The following is a 13,532-nucleotide window of genomic DNA, read 5'->3' as shown; positions in this document are numbered from 1 at the left end:
GGCATAGGAAAAGCGGGGACCTGGAGAAGAAGTCGTAGAGCCAACCGAAGCAGCCTTCCCAACGAACAGAGTCTGGGACTGACCTAAAGCTGCGAATACTGCTTGCAGGGTGGTGTTTCATTTGGGGGAAGTCATTTACATTCTGGCCTCAGTTTCCCCTTCGCACCCTCTATTGAACTATCACCGTGCCAGGCTCTTTAAGGTATCATTTCTTTCATCTCCAATTCCCCAGAACAACATAGGACTTTATCGTCATTATCACCATCGCCACCACCATCATTGTTATTATATTGTTTTTTTGAGACAGAATTTCTCTGTGTAGCCCTGGAACTCTCTCTGTAAACCAGGCTGGCCTCGAACTCAGAGATCTGTCTGTCTCTGCCTCCTGAGTGCTGGGATTAAAGCTGACAAGGAAGCAGGAATACCAGGCTCAAACCCTAGCCCTGCTCTTTCCTAGCTTTAACAAGTGAGCACAACTCCCAGCCTGTTTCTCATTAGTGCCATGAAAATTATACACCTTATTTCAGATGGTTGTGAGGATTGGATGAAATGTTAGAAGAACGTTATGGTGGACAGGATTACACATTGTAAAAACATCAAGTTGTTCAGATATGAGAGGAATCACAAGGAGGAAGGGGTCTTTTAAAATGCTCATATCATAGAGATTGGATAGGAAAACGGAAATTCTTTCTAAAAAGGTCTAGACGTGTAAAGATGCAGGGTCTTATTTTTGGTGGAGGGAGGACATAAGCAGAAATAAACCTCATGTTGAACCTTATTGTGCATGCGCGTGTGCACTATTGCAGTTTGAAGGAAAGGAGTACTCTGTGATGGAGGCAGGCTGGGCCTTTTGAGGGAGGTGCTGTTGGAGCCAGCCCTTTGACTCCAAATCTGGGTGTGTGGAAGTCAGATGAGGCTGTTGTGGAAAGTTACTTTAACTCGGCAAATATGTGTTATATTTGTTTGTGCTGCATTTGTTGAATTATGTAAAGATGTGTTGCATGTGTTCCACCTTGCCTGCCTAAGGCACCTGATTGGTCTAATAAAGAGCCAACAGCCAATAGCGAGGCAGAGAAAAGATAGGCGGGGCTGGCAGGCAGAGAGAATAAGTAGGAGGAGTAATCTTGGCTGATGAGGGAAGAGAAGAAGGAGAAGAGAATGAGGGAGAGAGGGACGCCCTCAGACACTGGAGGAAGCAGGAAAGTAAGACACACAGAAAGAAAGGAAGAGTAAAAAGCCCTGAGGCAAAAATGTAGATGAAGAGAAACAGGGTACATTAAGCCAGAAATGAACCCAAGCTAGGCTGAGCATTCCTAACTAATATTAAGTCTCCATGTCATGATTTGGGAGCTGGTTGGTGGCCTAGAAGAAAGCCTATTTTAGGCCTACTGAGGTAGAATCATGGGACAGGTACATGATCCAAAAGTATATGTCTTTACAAGCTTCCCAGAGTATGGTGATGAGGTAACCCAGAAGGTAAGTGTTAGAGAGCCAGGGCTTTGAAGGATAAAAATGACTGACCCAAAGCTTGCCATGGAATAAAAACCTTTTCTCTGAGAAAGAGAGCCCAACAAAGTATAGAGATCAAGGCTTTGGGAACTAGATTCAAGCAAATCTAGCTTTGAGTCCTGGATCTGCCATTTTCTAGATGTTTGATTTGGCTTCTCTGTGTCTCTGTTTCCCTCATGGTTAAAACTAAAGAACAGAACTAGGAGTGTAGCTCAGTGGTAGAGCACACACTTAGCATGGGTGAGGCCCTGGGTTTGATCTCTAACAGGCAAAGAAACAAAACAACAACAACAACAACAACAACAAATTGAGAGACTAATAGTCTCAAGGTTGTCTTGAAGATGGAAGGAGATAATGCTGCTCCAAGCACCTAGCACATTGCTTGGCACATGGGCACATTCAAGAACTATTACAGGGTTATGTTTTGCAGATAAAGTGAGAACTATCACATGTAAAACACTAAGGTGCTGTGGATATCGCTCTGTGTAAATAAAGTTCTGATGAAGGGGTTCAAGCCTGTGCCCATAACTTTGCATTCAAGACAGTATGTGCTTTGATGCCCACCTATCATTCCTCCATTATTTTCTTCTCTTAGATTGTGCATAGCCTGTGACCCAACTACACCTGACCCCCATTTTGCCAGCTCTTCCTGGTCTTATACTTTTATTCAGGTTGCTACTTCCTGACATAAATTTTCCTGTCTAAACTGCCAGGAGAATTCCAGGTTCAGATATTGTTTTATTTAGTTAACCCCAATGCCTTTGTCTTTTCTCTGGGCTAATGCTATGGCCTTTAGGATACTATCTTATAGTTATTTATATGCCCCCTTTGCCCTCCACTGAGAGTAGAGCCTCATTTGGTTCATCTCCATGACAGGAGCACTCAACAGGGGGCCTAGCACAGGATAGGCATCATAAATATTCCATGAGTTGTAGGTAATTGAATTTCTTCGTGACCTGGCACGGACTGTTGTACCCTATCCTTCTCCTTAGATTTGGGGCAGTCACTCCAAGCCAGGGTCTTTCTTCATCTCTCAAGGATTTTTGAAGTTTTTGGCCCCTTTTTAAAGCAAAAGGGAATGTTCACTTCATCTGCCCACCTGTTGCTAGCTAGCTCTGGCACTCGCCATTCACCATAGTTTGCGATGCTGTCCCCTGACCAAGGAGCAAGGGAATGTGGAATCTGTCAATTTGGGGTTCAAGTCCTGACACCTTTATGGACTGACTGTTTGACCTTGGGCAAATACCTTGTGCTTTCTGAGTCTCTGTTTCCATACCTCAAAACTTGAGATTTAAAAAAAAAAAAAAAAAAATCCGTTCTATTCCCCCTGCAGTCTGGTTGCCTGATCCCGCTTCTGTTTCTTCAGCATGTGTTTCTATCTTGCTTTCAATTTCCCTCCTCCTACCTCTGTGTCCCCCCTCGCCAGCTTGGTGTCTTTGTCCCCTTCCCTGTCTCAGCCTGGAGTCCAGCAGCAGTTATAAGAGAGGAGCCAAGGAGCCCAGGAACACTCAGTTCTTCCCTTTCTAGCCTCAGGGCAGTCTCAGTGTGCCGGCTGGGGGAAGAGGCAGGGAAGAGGGAGGGTTTACATACGTCAGGATGTGTACTTAAATACATTCGTTCAATGTCCCTGTCTTTAGTTGTTGGGAAAATAAAAATAATAAGAAATCAAAACTTAAGACTCTTCCACGTTTCACATCAGTGGTTTATCATTTTCCTAGGGTTTAACTTAAAACTTCTCCCTTCTTCTGCTTCCTGTATAGTCTGCAGACCCTGGCAACTTCTCCAGCTGCACCTGCTCTGCCCCACTATTCCATTCCAGCCTCCCCAATCTCCGTAGACCCACCAGCCTATCTTTGCCCAGGCTAGCTCCTCTGGCTGAAGTATTCTTTCCCATTGGTCTACATGAACCCTCAGATCCTATGACATCATGTCACTTCCTCAGCAAAGGCCCCTTGGGTCAGGTTATCTAAAGCAGGACCCCCTTCCCTTGCTGCAGAGCTCCATTTCCTCGAGGGTGCCTGTCAGATTGCAGTCACATCTATTTATATTTGCTGCACCACCCCCCCTGCTGGAACAGAAGTTTCATGAAGTCTTGAAAGCAAGGACCACGTCTAGAACCATTTATCAGTTACCCACTCATTCATTGCTTATTGAGCATGCCAGATACCAGGCCCTGAGGGATGGTGCTTCTAAAGATGGTGATAAATACCAAATCCATCAAATAGCAGGTGGTCTGTTTAGAACTGTAGCAACCCTCCTCCCCCACTGTTAGTTCACTTACCCCCACCTCCTTCCCCTCTTCCTGTTTTCTCCCTGAATGTAAGCTTCATGAGGGTGGAAGGCTTTTTTAAAATGTATGTTTTAATTTTAGATTATATGTGTGTCTATGTGCATGAGGGTGCAGTGCCCTACAAGGCCAAAAGTGATCCCCCGGAGCTGCAGTTACAGGCAGCTGAACCACTGGAATCTGTCTTGGGTCCTCTGTAAGAGCCGTATGTGCTCCTAACCACTGAACCATCTCTCCAGCTCCCAGAGATTTTTTTTTTTTTTGGGGGGGGGAGGTCTGTTTTATGTCTCCTCTGTGACCTACAACAATCATTGAACCAATGACCCTCTATCTGTTCAGTATTTGAGAAATAATGGGTTTCCAGATGTGAGGCTGTTTCTTACACTGTTCAAGCCAGACAACTTTGGTTCTGATCTTGGTGTTGCCTCATACTGATGCATAATCATGGTAAAGTCACGCTCTATAATCTCAATTTTCTCAATTCTGTAACAGGATTACAGTGGTCTGTGTCTCCTAGGGCAATGGTGAAGATTAGAGTCCCAGCGGGAGAGGCACATACATGGCGCCTGGTCTTACCTAGTCACTGACAACTAGTTTGCTGGCAGTTTTGCTGGGCAGAGTTCCAAATTTATTTACTCCGAGTAGCCAGAGGATATTGTAGGAGACACGGGAGTTAATGGGAAAGGTGAATTTCGTGTTAGTGAAAGTAAAAGCCAGAATTCTAAAGGCCCAACAACGTTTCTTGGTAGGTTGAGGAGTGCTCTGTCCCTGGAAGGAGATGGGAATGTGCATTCGGAAGGGCCAAGGTAGAAACAAGTTAAACAATGAAGGGGGCAGAGGAGCTAAGTGTCCCTGGATCACAGTCTCAGCCGAGGGCAACAAATGCGCTGTCTGAGAAGGCTCATGTGAATACAGGCACCGGCCGATGGGTCTTCTCGACGGGGTGCAGGAGTGGGGGAAGGGCGTGCCGGGGCCAGCGGGCCCAGGGACCCGGGCCGCAGCGCACGCCACCGCCAGCAGGGGACGCCTCGAGACCGCGGAACTCGTGCCCGGGGGCCTGACGTCAGCGCCCCGCTCGCTCGGGCTCCCGCTCTGGACTCGGCGCCAGTCCCGCTCCGCGCGGCGCTGCTCCGCTACGGCTCCCGCTCGCCTTGGGCTCGGGCTCGGGCTCCGGTGGCGTCGCCTTCCTAGCAGCGGGTTCCTAGGACCGAGGCGGCGGCGCCCCAGCCATGGCCCGTGCTCAGGCTCTGGTCCTGGCGCTCACCTTCCAGTTCTGCGCTCCGGAGACCGAGACTCCCGCAGGTAAGCGCGCGGGGTCCCTCCGAGCTCATCCCGCGAGCACTAGGGGCCGGGGATGGCTCGTCGCGCGTGTCGGAGTGCGGGATGCTCGGCCGTATGCTCCGAGTGTCTGTGCCCCGCTGTGTCCGTAGTTTGTGTGCAAGCTGAGGTTGCTGGTGTACCGCGGCTGCGAGTGTGCTGGCGTGCGTGTTGCCTGCGTGGGGCACCGGGTGTGCTCTAGCTCCTGTCTGCCGGTGTCTGTCGGTGCTGCAAAGTGGGTTGTGTATTTGAGTTAACGTAGATTGGCTGGAGTTGCGTCTGACACTGTGTTGCATTTGTTGGCTTTTTTGTATTCCCCAGGCGGGAGTGCTGTTGCTGGTGCGTTCGAGAACCCGCGTGTTTGTTTTATGCTTGTGCTGCGAGGGTTCTGTGGATCTTGCTCGAGTGTGGGCCCCGGGAGTGCGTGTGTGGTGTGTGTATGTGTGCAGGCGTGGGAACGGATCTGAACCTATGTGTCAGTGCGCTGTGTCCACGAGTGTCCCTGTGGGAGCGTTTGGGGTGTGCGGGGCTGTGTGGGTCCGGAGAATGCGTGTAGGGGAGCTTGTCTGGAGTAGATGTGAGTGTGTCGGCGCCCGTTGGCTGCGTGGCTGGGAATACTGCGAGCGTGGGGCGCTCCTGGGCCGTGGTCGAGTGTGGCCGGGAGCCGAGGGTGTGTGTGTGTGCATGTGTGAGTGTGTGTATGACCGCGCGCGCGCGCGTGCGTGGCGCACCCGGCCGGAACAAGTTGTCGCGGGAGCGTCCCTCGGAGGCTGGGGCGGCCCTGCGGCTGGCGAGGGAAGGAAGGGGTAGAGACGCGGCCGTGGCCTCCGACTCCGACATTTCGGGCCGTTTGTTGTTTCGCAAGTTCCGCGCGGCGCTGGCTGGCTGCTGATCCGAGGCGGCGCCAGGGCCGCGGGGCGCCCGGGTGGGGAGGACCGCGGGGCGCACTCGGGTGCGGGCGGGGCTGCGGCGTCGGGGCCCCCTCAGGGCCTGGCTGGAGGCCGCGGGACGGCGTCCCCACGGTGGCTCGCCAGAGGCGCCGGGAACGCCGCGTTCCCCGGGGACGCTGCCTCCGTCTGCTTTGCAACTTTGTGCGGCCTCCCGGCCAGCCGGGTCCGCGCGTGCGGACGTGTGTGTGAATTGTGCGTGGGGCTCCCGCTTGACCTGCGGTGTGATCGCACACTTGTGTGTGCTTTGGAGTCTGGCGTCCTTTGGAGGGTGTGTGTGTGTGTGTGTGTGTGTGTGTGTGTGTGTGAGCGCGCGCTCGTGTGTGTGTGTGTGTGTGTGTGTGTGTGTGTGTGTGTGTGTGTGTGCATTCGCCTGTCTGAATGTGTACGTCCAGCGCCCGTGTCTGTGCGTTCGCGAGCGCATCGCATCGTGTGCTGTGTGGAAGGTGTGTCGGTGTGCTTGTGTAAGTGCGTAGCCCACAGTTCCTTCCTGAGGCCTGGACCTCAGGCCTCGGCCCCTCCAGCGGGCGAGCTTCTTCCAGGGCTTTCTCTTCCCCTGGCTTCAGCCACCCGCCCTGGGGTAGTGGGGAGCGGCCCCGGGTGGAAGCAGGGCCGTGACATGCGTTGCCGCCTGGGGCGGGGGCACAGACTCCAGGCCGCCTGCCCCCGACAGCTGGCCTCCGGGGATCTAGATCACAGCCCCGCCCCCCACTCCGGGGGAGGGGTAGCTCCCCGGAGCTGCCCGGGTCTTGCCCTGCAGCTCTGGGACCCTGCTACTCAGCTTCAGTTTTGACCTCCTGGTACCTGAGAGGTGATCCAGGCAACCTGCCTCTTAGACCATTCTCAAACCCTCCAACCTTCCCCCATTTTGAGATCAAGCCCTGTGTACTCCTCCCCACCCCCATCACCTTGATTTGAGAACACACCTGGGTCTCAATTGCCATGACAGTGGACTGTCAGGATTAAGGTTTGGGAGACCTACTGCAGGTTGTTTTCATTCCTGTGCCTCAGTTTCCCTTTCTCCATCTGCTTCGTGGTGTTAATAATGATCTCATGTGATACCTGGTAGAATGTAAAGTTCCCTAGTTGGGAAGACCCGAAGATGGGTTGGAGGGGTGTGGCAAAGCCTGAGAGGCTAATTTGAAGTCAACATGGGTTCATATTTTGCCTCTGCTATTTGCTGTGTGTGTGTGTGTGTGTGTGACCTTGGGTAAGTCACTTTACTTCTAAAGTTCCTGGCACCTTTGAAGCTTTTACTATTATAGAATGATCCAGAAGCCCGGGGAAGAAGTGGGGGTGGTGGCAGGCTCCTATCCGTAGTCTAGACAGTGAAACTAGTCCCCTGCCTACCTAGTCACCAGGTGGGGGTGTGTAGGGTGTCTCTCAGCTCTGTGAACCTGGCACAGTAATTTATCCTATGGCACTCTGGCTCAATCTGTCTTTTTGGTCAGTGGAGTTGTGAACAGCAGGAATGAGGGAGAAGTCTCCAGAGGGCTTGTCAGGACAGCCCAGATTTCTCTCTGGGGCTGAAATGGGGGCTAGGCAGGGAGCCAGGAGGGTGGCCTGGATCCTATGCCACACCTCCGGGCTGCCTCCTGCCTATATCTGGTGGCCGGGGAGGTCCATGGCCATGCCCTGTTTTCTGGAGGCATGCTGCTGTCTTCCATGCTGTCCCCAGCTGGACTTGGAGGGTGGCCTCCACACCCGGCTAGGTCAAGCAGAGTGGCAGGAGGTGCTTGGGGGCTTCCTTTTGTGTCTTGAAGTGTCCTATCCTATCTGCCATCCCTCCCTTCTCTCCCTCCTCAGCCATCTTCCATCTGCAGGAAGGCAGCAGCCAGCCTTCCCCCGTGCCAGAGCTCTTCCTAAAGTGCACAGTTTAGACCTCTCCCCAGACCCTCCTCAAAGCTCCCCAGCAGTTTCGGAGTTAAGTCTTTCCCTTGGTTCTGTTAGTGCGCCTCTGGCCCCTGCCGACCTGGCCCACCCCATCTTGTGTTGGGATCAATGCTCTGGATACCCTTATTTGCCAGTAGTCCCTAAGTGCCCACCGCCCACCACCTCTTCTCTGCACCTCGTACAAACCCTTCTTTCTCCAGGACTCTCTGATTCCACACCTTCCAATGTGAGTCTCCAGTTCGTCTCTCAGCTCAGGTATCACTTCCTCCATGAAGCCTTCCTTGGTTTTACTCTGTTCTAGCCCTGGAAAGGGAAGGTAGGGGTTGACTGGATTTTTATATGATGTTGGAATTAATTACCATCTCTTAGTCCTGTCACCCTTACTAGACCAGGAATTCTGTAAGGAAAGTCACTGTGGACCTGAATACTTGGTGTCAGGTACAAGGCCTGAGCCTCCTCGTCTGCATAAATGGATGTGACATCTAAGAGTGTGAATGACGCTGAGTTATGATATGGTTCAGTCCTGTCATCCAAGTACTGGGGAGGCTGAGGCAGGAGGATTGATTGCAAGTTTTGAGGTCAGCCTGAGTTGCAACGGTGAGTTGCCCATGCTAGCTAGGGCAACCGACATTGTAGTTTAAAAAAAAAAAAAAAAAAAAGGCAGAAAAGAATGAATGAAGTCAAGTGGGTCAGATTCAGAGCTGGAGATGCCAGACGGGGGCGCAGTGGCGCCACTGAATGTCGAATTGAAGGCTCAATTTTTTTTGCCCTGGTAAGAATCTGGAAAATTCTGCTGGTGGATGGTGTTATGTTGTGAAAAGGCCATGTCCAGAAAGTGTCATCTGGGAGCTATGAGTTAAAGAGGTTGAGTCCCTGGCAGAGGCTGAAGGGAGAGAGCTCTTGCGGGAGGGCCCCTCCCCCAGACTCCTGGTGATGCCTGCCCTCCCCTCCCCTGGCCCCGCCCCTAGCTGCTGGCTCAGCTTGTCCAATCTAGGGAGTCCCAGCCTTTTGTGATCAGGACAACCGTTGGTGAGGCATGGAGTCTCAACCGTCAGTCTGAACATGGGGGGCAGGGAGGAGGGCCCATGTTAGGCAGACATGCCTTCAGTTCTCAGTCACAGATGCACTGTGGCCTGGGTAGAGGAGGCCACAGCCTTCCTCCTGGATCCTGAGGGACTGTCTCTGAACTGGAGGGAAGAGAGGCCACCATTGTAGGGTTTGGGGGGGAAGGCAGACAGATGTATACAGGTGTGATCCTGTCACTTGGGCAGCCAGAGTGGGGCATGTGTGTTTATGTATGTGTGTGACATGGAGAGGCCAAGTGCACAAGGCACATGAATGGCCTGTCAGGGTGCAAAGCCTTCTGGTCACCTTGATGTGGCTAGATCTGAGTTTGGAGTTGGGAAGAAACAGCTGCTGTGACACCCGAGGGGCCTCCAGTATCTCATTCCTGGAATGGTACAGAGTTTCTGGGTGCCTCAGAGTGGGTGCACCTATCCCAGGGTGTGAGGATATTGGGGTGTACAGAGGATTGTACAATGGCTCTGATCTGCAGGCTGGTGCCTCCAGGTTCTGTGGGCCCCTCCTGGGGCATCGGTCCAGATCGCCTTATCCAATAGAAGCTTCCATAGTGATGGCAATGCTCTTCCCTTGCAGGGTGGCTTCTTGCTCACATGTGGCCATTCAATTGAAATTAGGTGCAATTAATTAAAATACTAATTTAGTTCATCAGTTGCACTAGCCAAGTCTCAAGCCCTCAACTGTTACACACTGCTAGTAGTTATCAGCATATTGACAAGCAGAGGACCTCCCCACACTTGTAGAATGTTCTGTGGGCTGTGTGTGTCTACACCAGTGGTTCTCAACCCATGGGTTGAGACCCCTCTGGGTGTCGCAGATCAGATATCCTGCATATCAGATAGTGACATTACAATTCGTAACAGTAGCAAAATTACAAATTATGAAGTAGCAACAAAGTCACTTTATGCTTGGAGGTCACCACAGCACGAGGAATTGTATAAAAGGGCTGCAGAGGCGTTAGGAAGGCTGAGAACCTCTGCTCTAAAAGGATGAGCCTGCAGAGCTTTAGCGTGGCCTGGGCTCTGCGGAGAGTGGAGCTGGTGTGGCCGGTGAAACAGCCCCATACTCTCCCCTCCCTGCCACAACCTCCATTACATCCTGCCTGTCACCGTAGCCTCTCCTCCACCCTGTCACCAAAGTGCCCTTTCTGAGTGTGGCCACTCCTTTGCCTCCAGTCTCCTCAGCTCCCAAGGCTAACCCCAACCCCAACATGGCAGGCTGGGCCATGCCTGGCCGGCCCTTTCTTTAGCAAAGAGCCTCCTCTGTGTCACTTGCCCTGAACTCTGCTCCTAGCCATCTGCTTAATACTCCAGACCCCTAGTGTCCACTGCGCCCTTTGCCCATTCTGTGCCCATTGCTTGCTGAGACTCTTCTCCCTCCATTCTAGCTCTGTTGGTTGCCACTGTCACAGTAAAGCTGCCCTGCCCCCACCGGACAGTTGGGGTGGACTTCTAAGGCTTGCAAGATCATAGGCTGCCCTTCTTCAGCTGGGAGCCCTCTGAGGGCGGAGCGTTTGCCATCTCTGGTTCCCTTAGTGGTGTATGGTCAGTGCTCATGGAGTGTTTGCATTGGTTTGAACTGGCGGATGTTACAGGGAAGGCTTAGTGGGGGGTGAAGGGAGGTCCTGGGGTGCAGAGGGCTGTCAGTGGGAGGCTGATAAGCTTCCTCAAGTGGCCTGCAGCATGGTAAGTGGTGGGGCACCCCTGTGGTGCCAAGTCTGAAGAAGCTGTGCCTGTGTGGCTCTGGGGGTGGCTGGGTGGGTGGGTCTTGAATAGATTCCCACCGCACAAAGCCCAGCATTTAGAATTGGACCCAAAGGGGACAAGAGGAAGGCAGTTGAGGTGGGGGAGGGTTGGGGCTCTGTTGCCGAGAGTTGAAGGCAGAAGCTAGAGAAAGAATTGAGATGGAATAGTGGGACACAGTCTTGGGTGCTATAGGTAGGAGCTCCTTCAAGGATAGAGGGACAGGTCTGGGGCTGAGAGTGCAGCTGGGGGGCGGGTAGCTGGCGATGGCGATATATGTGAGAACGGGACAGCTGGCAGTGAGGCAGGTGGTGCTGGAGGAATGACTAGGTTGAGGGGTGGCTGGGGGATGAGATAGGCAGATGAGGGACAGCTGGGGGATATGTGGTGACAACTGGGAGGTGGCAGAAGCCTGTCTGGAGATGGGTGAGTCTCAACTGAGAGGATGGGATGCATGTTGTTTAGAATGAGCATGTGTGCATGTTTATGCCAGTGTGTGGCTAGTCTTTGTCCCACCAGCCAGCTCTCACATCACCACACGGAGACTTATTATTCATTATGAAAGCTTGGCCGATAGCTTAGGCTTGTTTCTGACTGGTTTAAATTAGCGTAAATTAACCCATCTCTTTTAGTCTATGTTCTTCTTCTTTTTTTTTTTTTTTTTTTTTTTTTTTGAGACAGGGTTTCTCTGTGTAGCTTTGCGCCTTTCCTGCAACTAACTTGCTTTGTAGACCAGGCTGGCCTCGAACTCACAGAGATCCACCTGCTTCTGCCTCCCGAGTGCTGGGATTAAAGGCATGCGCCACCACCGCCCAGCCATAGTCGATGTTCTTTTATGTGGCTCAGTTACCTTTACTTTGTAATGCCCATGCTGCTTGCTTTGTGTCTCTTGGCATCTCTACCTTTCTTCTTCCCAGCATCCTCTGCACCTGGAAATCCTGCCTAGGTATTGGCCATTCAGCCTTTTATTAAACCAATTGGAGTGATACATCTTCACAGTATATAAAAAGATGAGTCCACAACATGAGTGTGTATCCTTCTTGACATGTTGTACATGTTTGTAAATGTGTGTTCGTGCCTAGAATATCATGGGTTGGAACATGGGCTCTGAGACCACACCATCTGAATTCCCATTCTAGTTTCCACTGTTTCGCACTGTATGACGTCTGGGAGGGTGATGACCTCTCTGGGCCTTGAAGTGATTCTACTTGGTATGGAGATGTTATTCAGTGCCCAGGATGATGTGATGTCTTTTATATTTGGACATGTTTAGTCTAGAACACATCCTGGTACATAGTGAGCACCCTGTAAGTGTGAATTATTTTTAAGTGTGTGTGTGTGTGTGTGTGTGTGTGTGTGTGTGTGTGTGTGTGTGTGTTTTGCAGGCCTTCTATGTACTCAGAAAAGTTTGTTCTTGGCTCCTGCTGAAGTCCAGGCCCGGGGAGAGACAATGGTAGTGGTGGATGGGGGAGGAGTGAGGATCCAGGCTTGTTGGGGCAGGCTCTTCTCCCCCCTCTGCCTCCTGTTCATCCCACATCCTATGCCAGGCTCCTCCCTCTGTCTCTCCTGCCCTGCCCTGGGCTGGGGGCCAGGGGATGCACTATAACTGCCCAAAAGATTTTCAGTAGAATCCAAATCCATTGTTTGCCTGCCAGTACTCAAAGATCCTGGTCAGATAGAATACCTGGATAGTGGCTGAGTTTGGCACCGCCTGCCGTATGGGTGGCAGTGCCTTCATCCTGTGCCCTGGGAGCATCACTGGAAGATGTTGGAGGGCGAGAGTAATGGTGGACAGAAGCCCACAGAGCAATGGAGGCAGGCTCAGCCTCCATCTGACAGCAGTCCAGCCTGGCAGAACTGGAGGCACTGGGTTTTCTGGGAGGCTGAGTGACTCCCCACCAGGGTAGCCTCAAGGGACTTCTACAGTGCTTTCCACAGCACCTTCACAATGTACCTGTGTCTGCCTCACAATAGACAGAGGCACTGTATCTCAGCCCTGGCGTTCTCATAGGAGTGCAGTCTGGGTTTCCGGACCTGGTGTCCTGTGCTGCTCTATGACTCAGCCTATGCTGTTCCACTGCATGAATGCTGGGCTACAGTGATGTGGGGCTTTTCCAGAGTCTCCGTGTACTCCATTTTTGTAGCATCCTGATCACAGCCCCCATCCTGCAGCTGTCCTGCCCTGCACTTTCTTGTGGCTCTCTTCCATGGTGTGGCACTTGCTGCTCTGCTGCATACCAGGGTTCCATTGGGAGGGCAGCTCTTACCGTCACACAGCATGACACCCGAGATCAGTGCATGGCTTTCTATAACCACTCTGCATGTTTACGCTGTTCATCAGTCTGTTGCAACAGACGTGTAGACACACCTGGTCTTTGGGCACAGCACCTCACATGGCTGCTCACTGCCAACACACAGCCTACTGCCATTACACTGTATGTTGGCATCCAGTGCACTGCATTTTTGCAGTGGGCATCAGCATTGCCCTAGTCATGTGGACCCTGCTATTTCGAAGGACAGCTCCTCTGTGTGCTGACATCACGTTTCAGGAACACAGTCTACATTGCCTCATTGTCCCACCTTCTCCACTGTGCCTCTCTGGCTATGTGTCTAACAGTCCAGCCTCCACACTGCACTCACCACAGCTGCCCTGAAGCTGCCTCTGTGGCCTCTCAGCATTTCCCTGCATGTATTACAGTGGAGGTGTCCGGGTATCGGACTGTGGATAGCTTTCCGTGGCGAGCGGTGGGAGGGTCA

General features: G+C 52.1%; 1 protein-coding gene across 6 annotated transcripts in view; it reads left to right on the top strand.

The window, feature by feature from the left end:
- Positions 1-4,891: 4,891 nt before the first annotated feature.
- The window catches only part of Ptpru (protein tyrosine phosphatase receptor type U), a 75,461-nt gene continuing 66,820 nt past the window's right edge, over positions 4,892-13,532 (top strand). For all 6 annotated transcript variants that reach the window (XM_036177044.1, XM_036177043.1, XM_036177042.1 and 3 more), the window contains exon 1: positions 4,892-5,098. In XM_036177044.1, the coding sequence (XP_036032937.1) occupies positions 5,026-5,098 (73 nt within the window). In that variant the 5' untranslated portion in view covers positions 4,892-5,025. The remainder of the gene's footprint in view (positions 5,099-13,532) is intronic.

This window comes from Onychomys torridus, chromosome 2 (genome assembly GCF_903995425.1).
Source record: "Onychomys torridus chromosome 2, mOncTor1.1, whole genome shotgun sequence".
NCBI lineage: Eukaryota > Metazoa > Chordata > Mammalia > Rodentia > Cricetidae > Onychomys > Onychomys torridus.
This window is presented reverse-complemented; position numbering and strand designations above follow the sequence as displayed.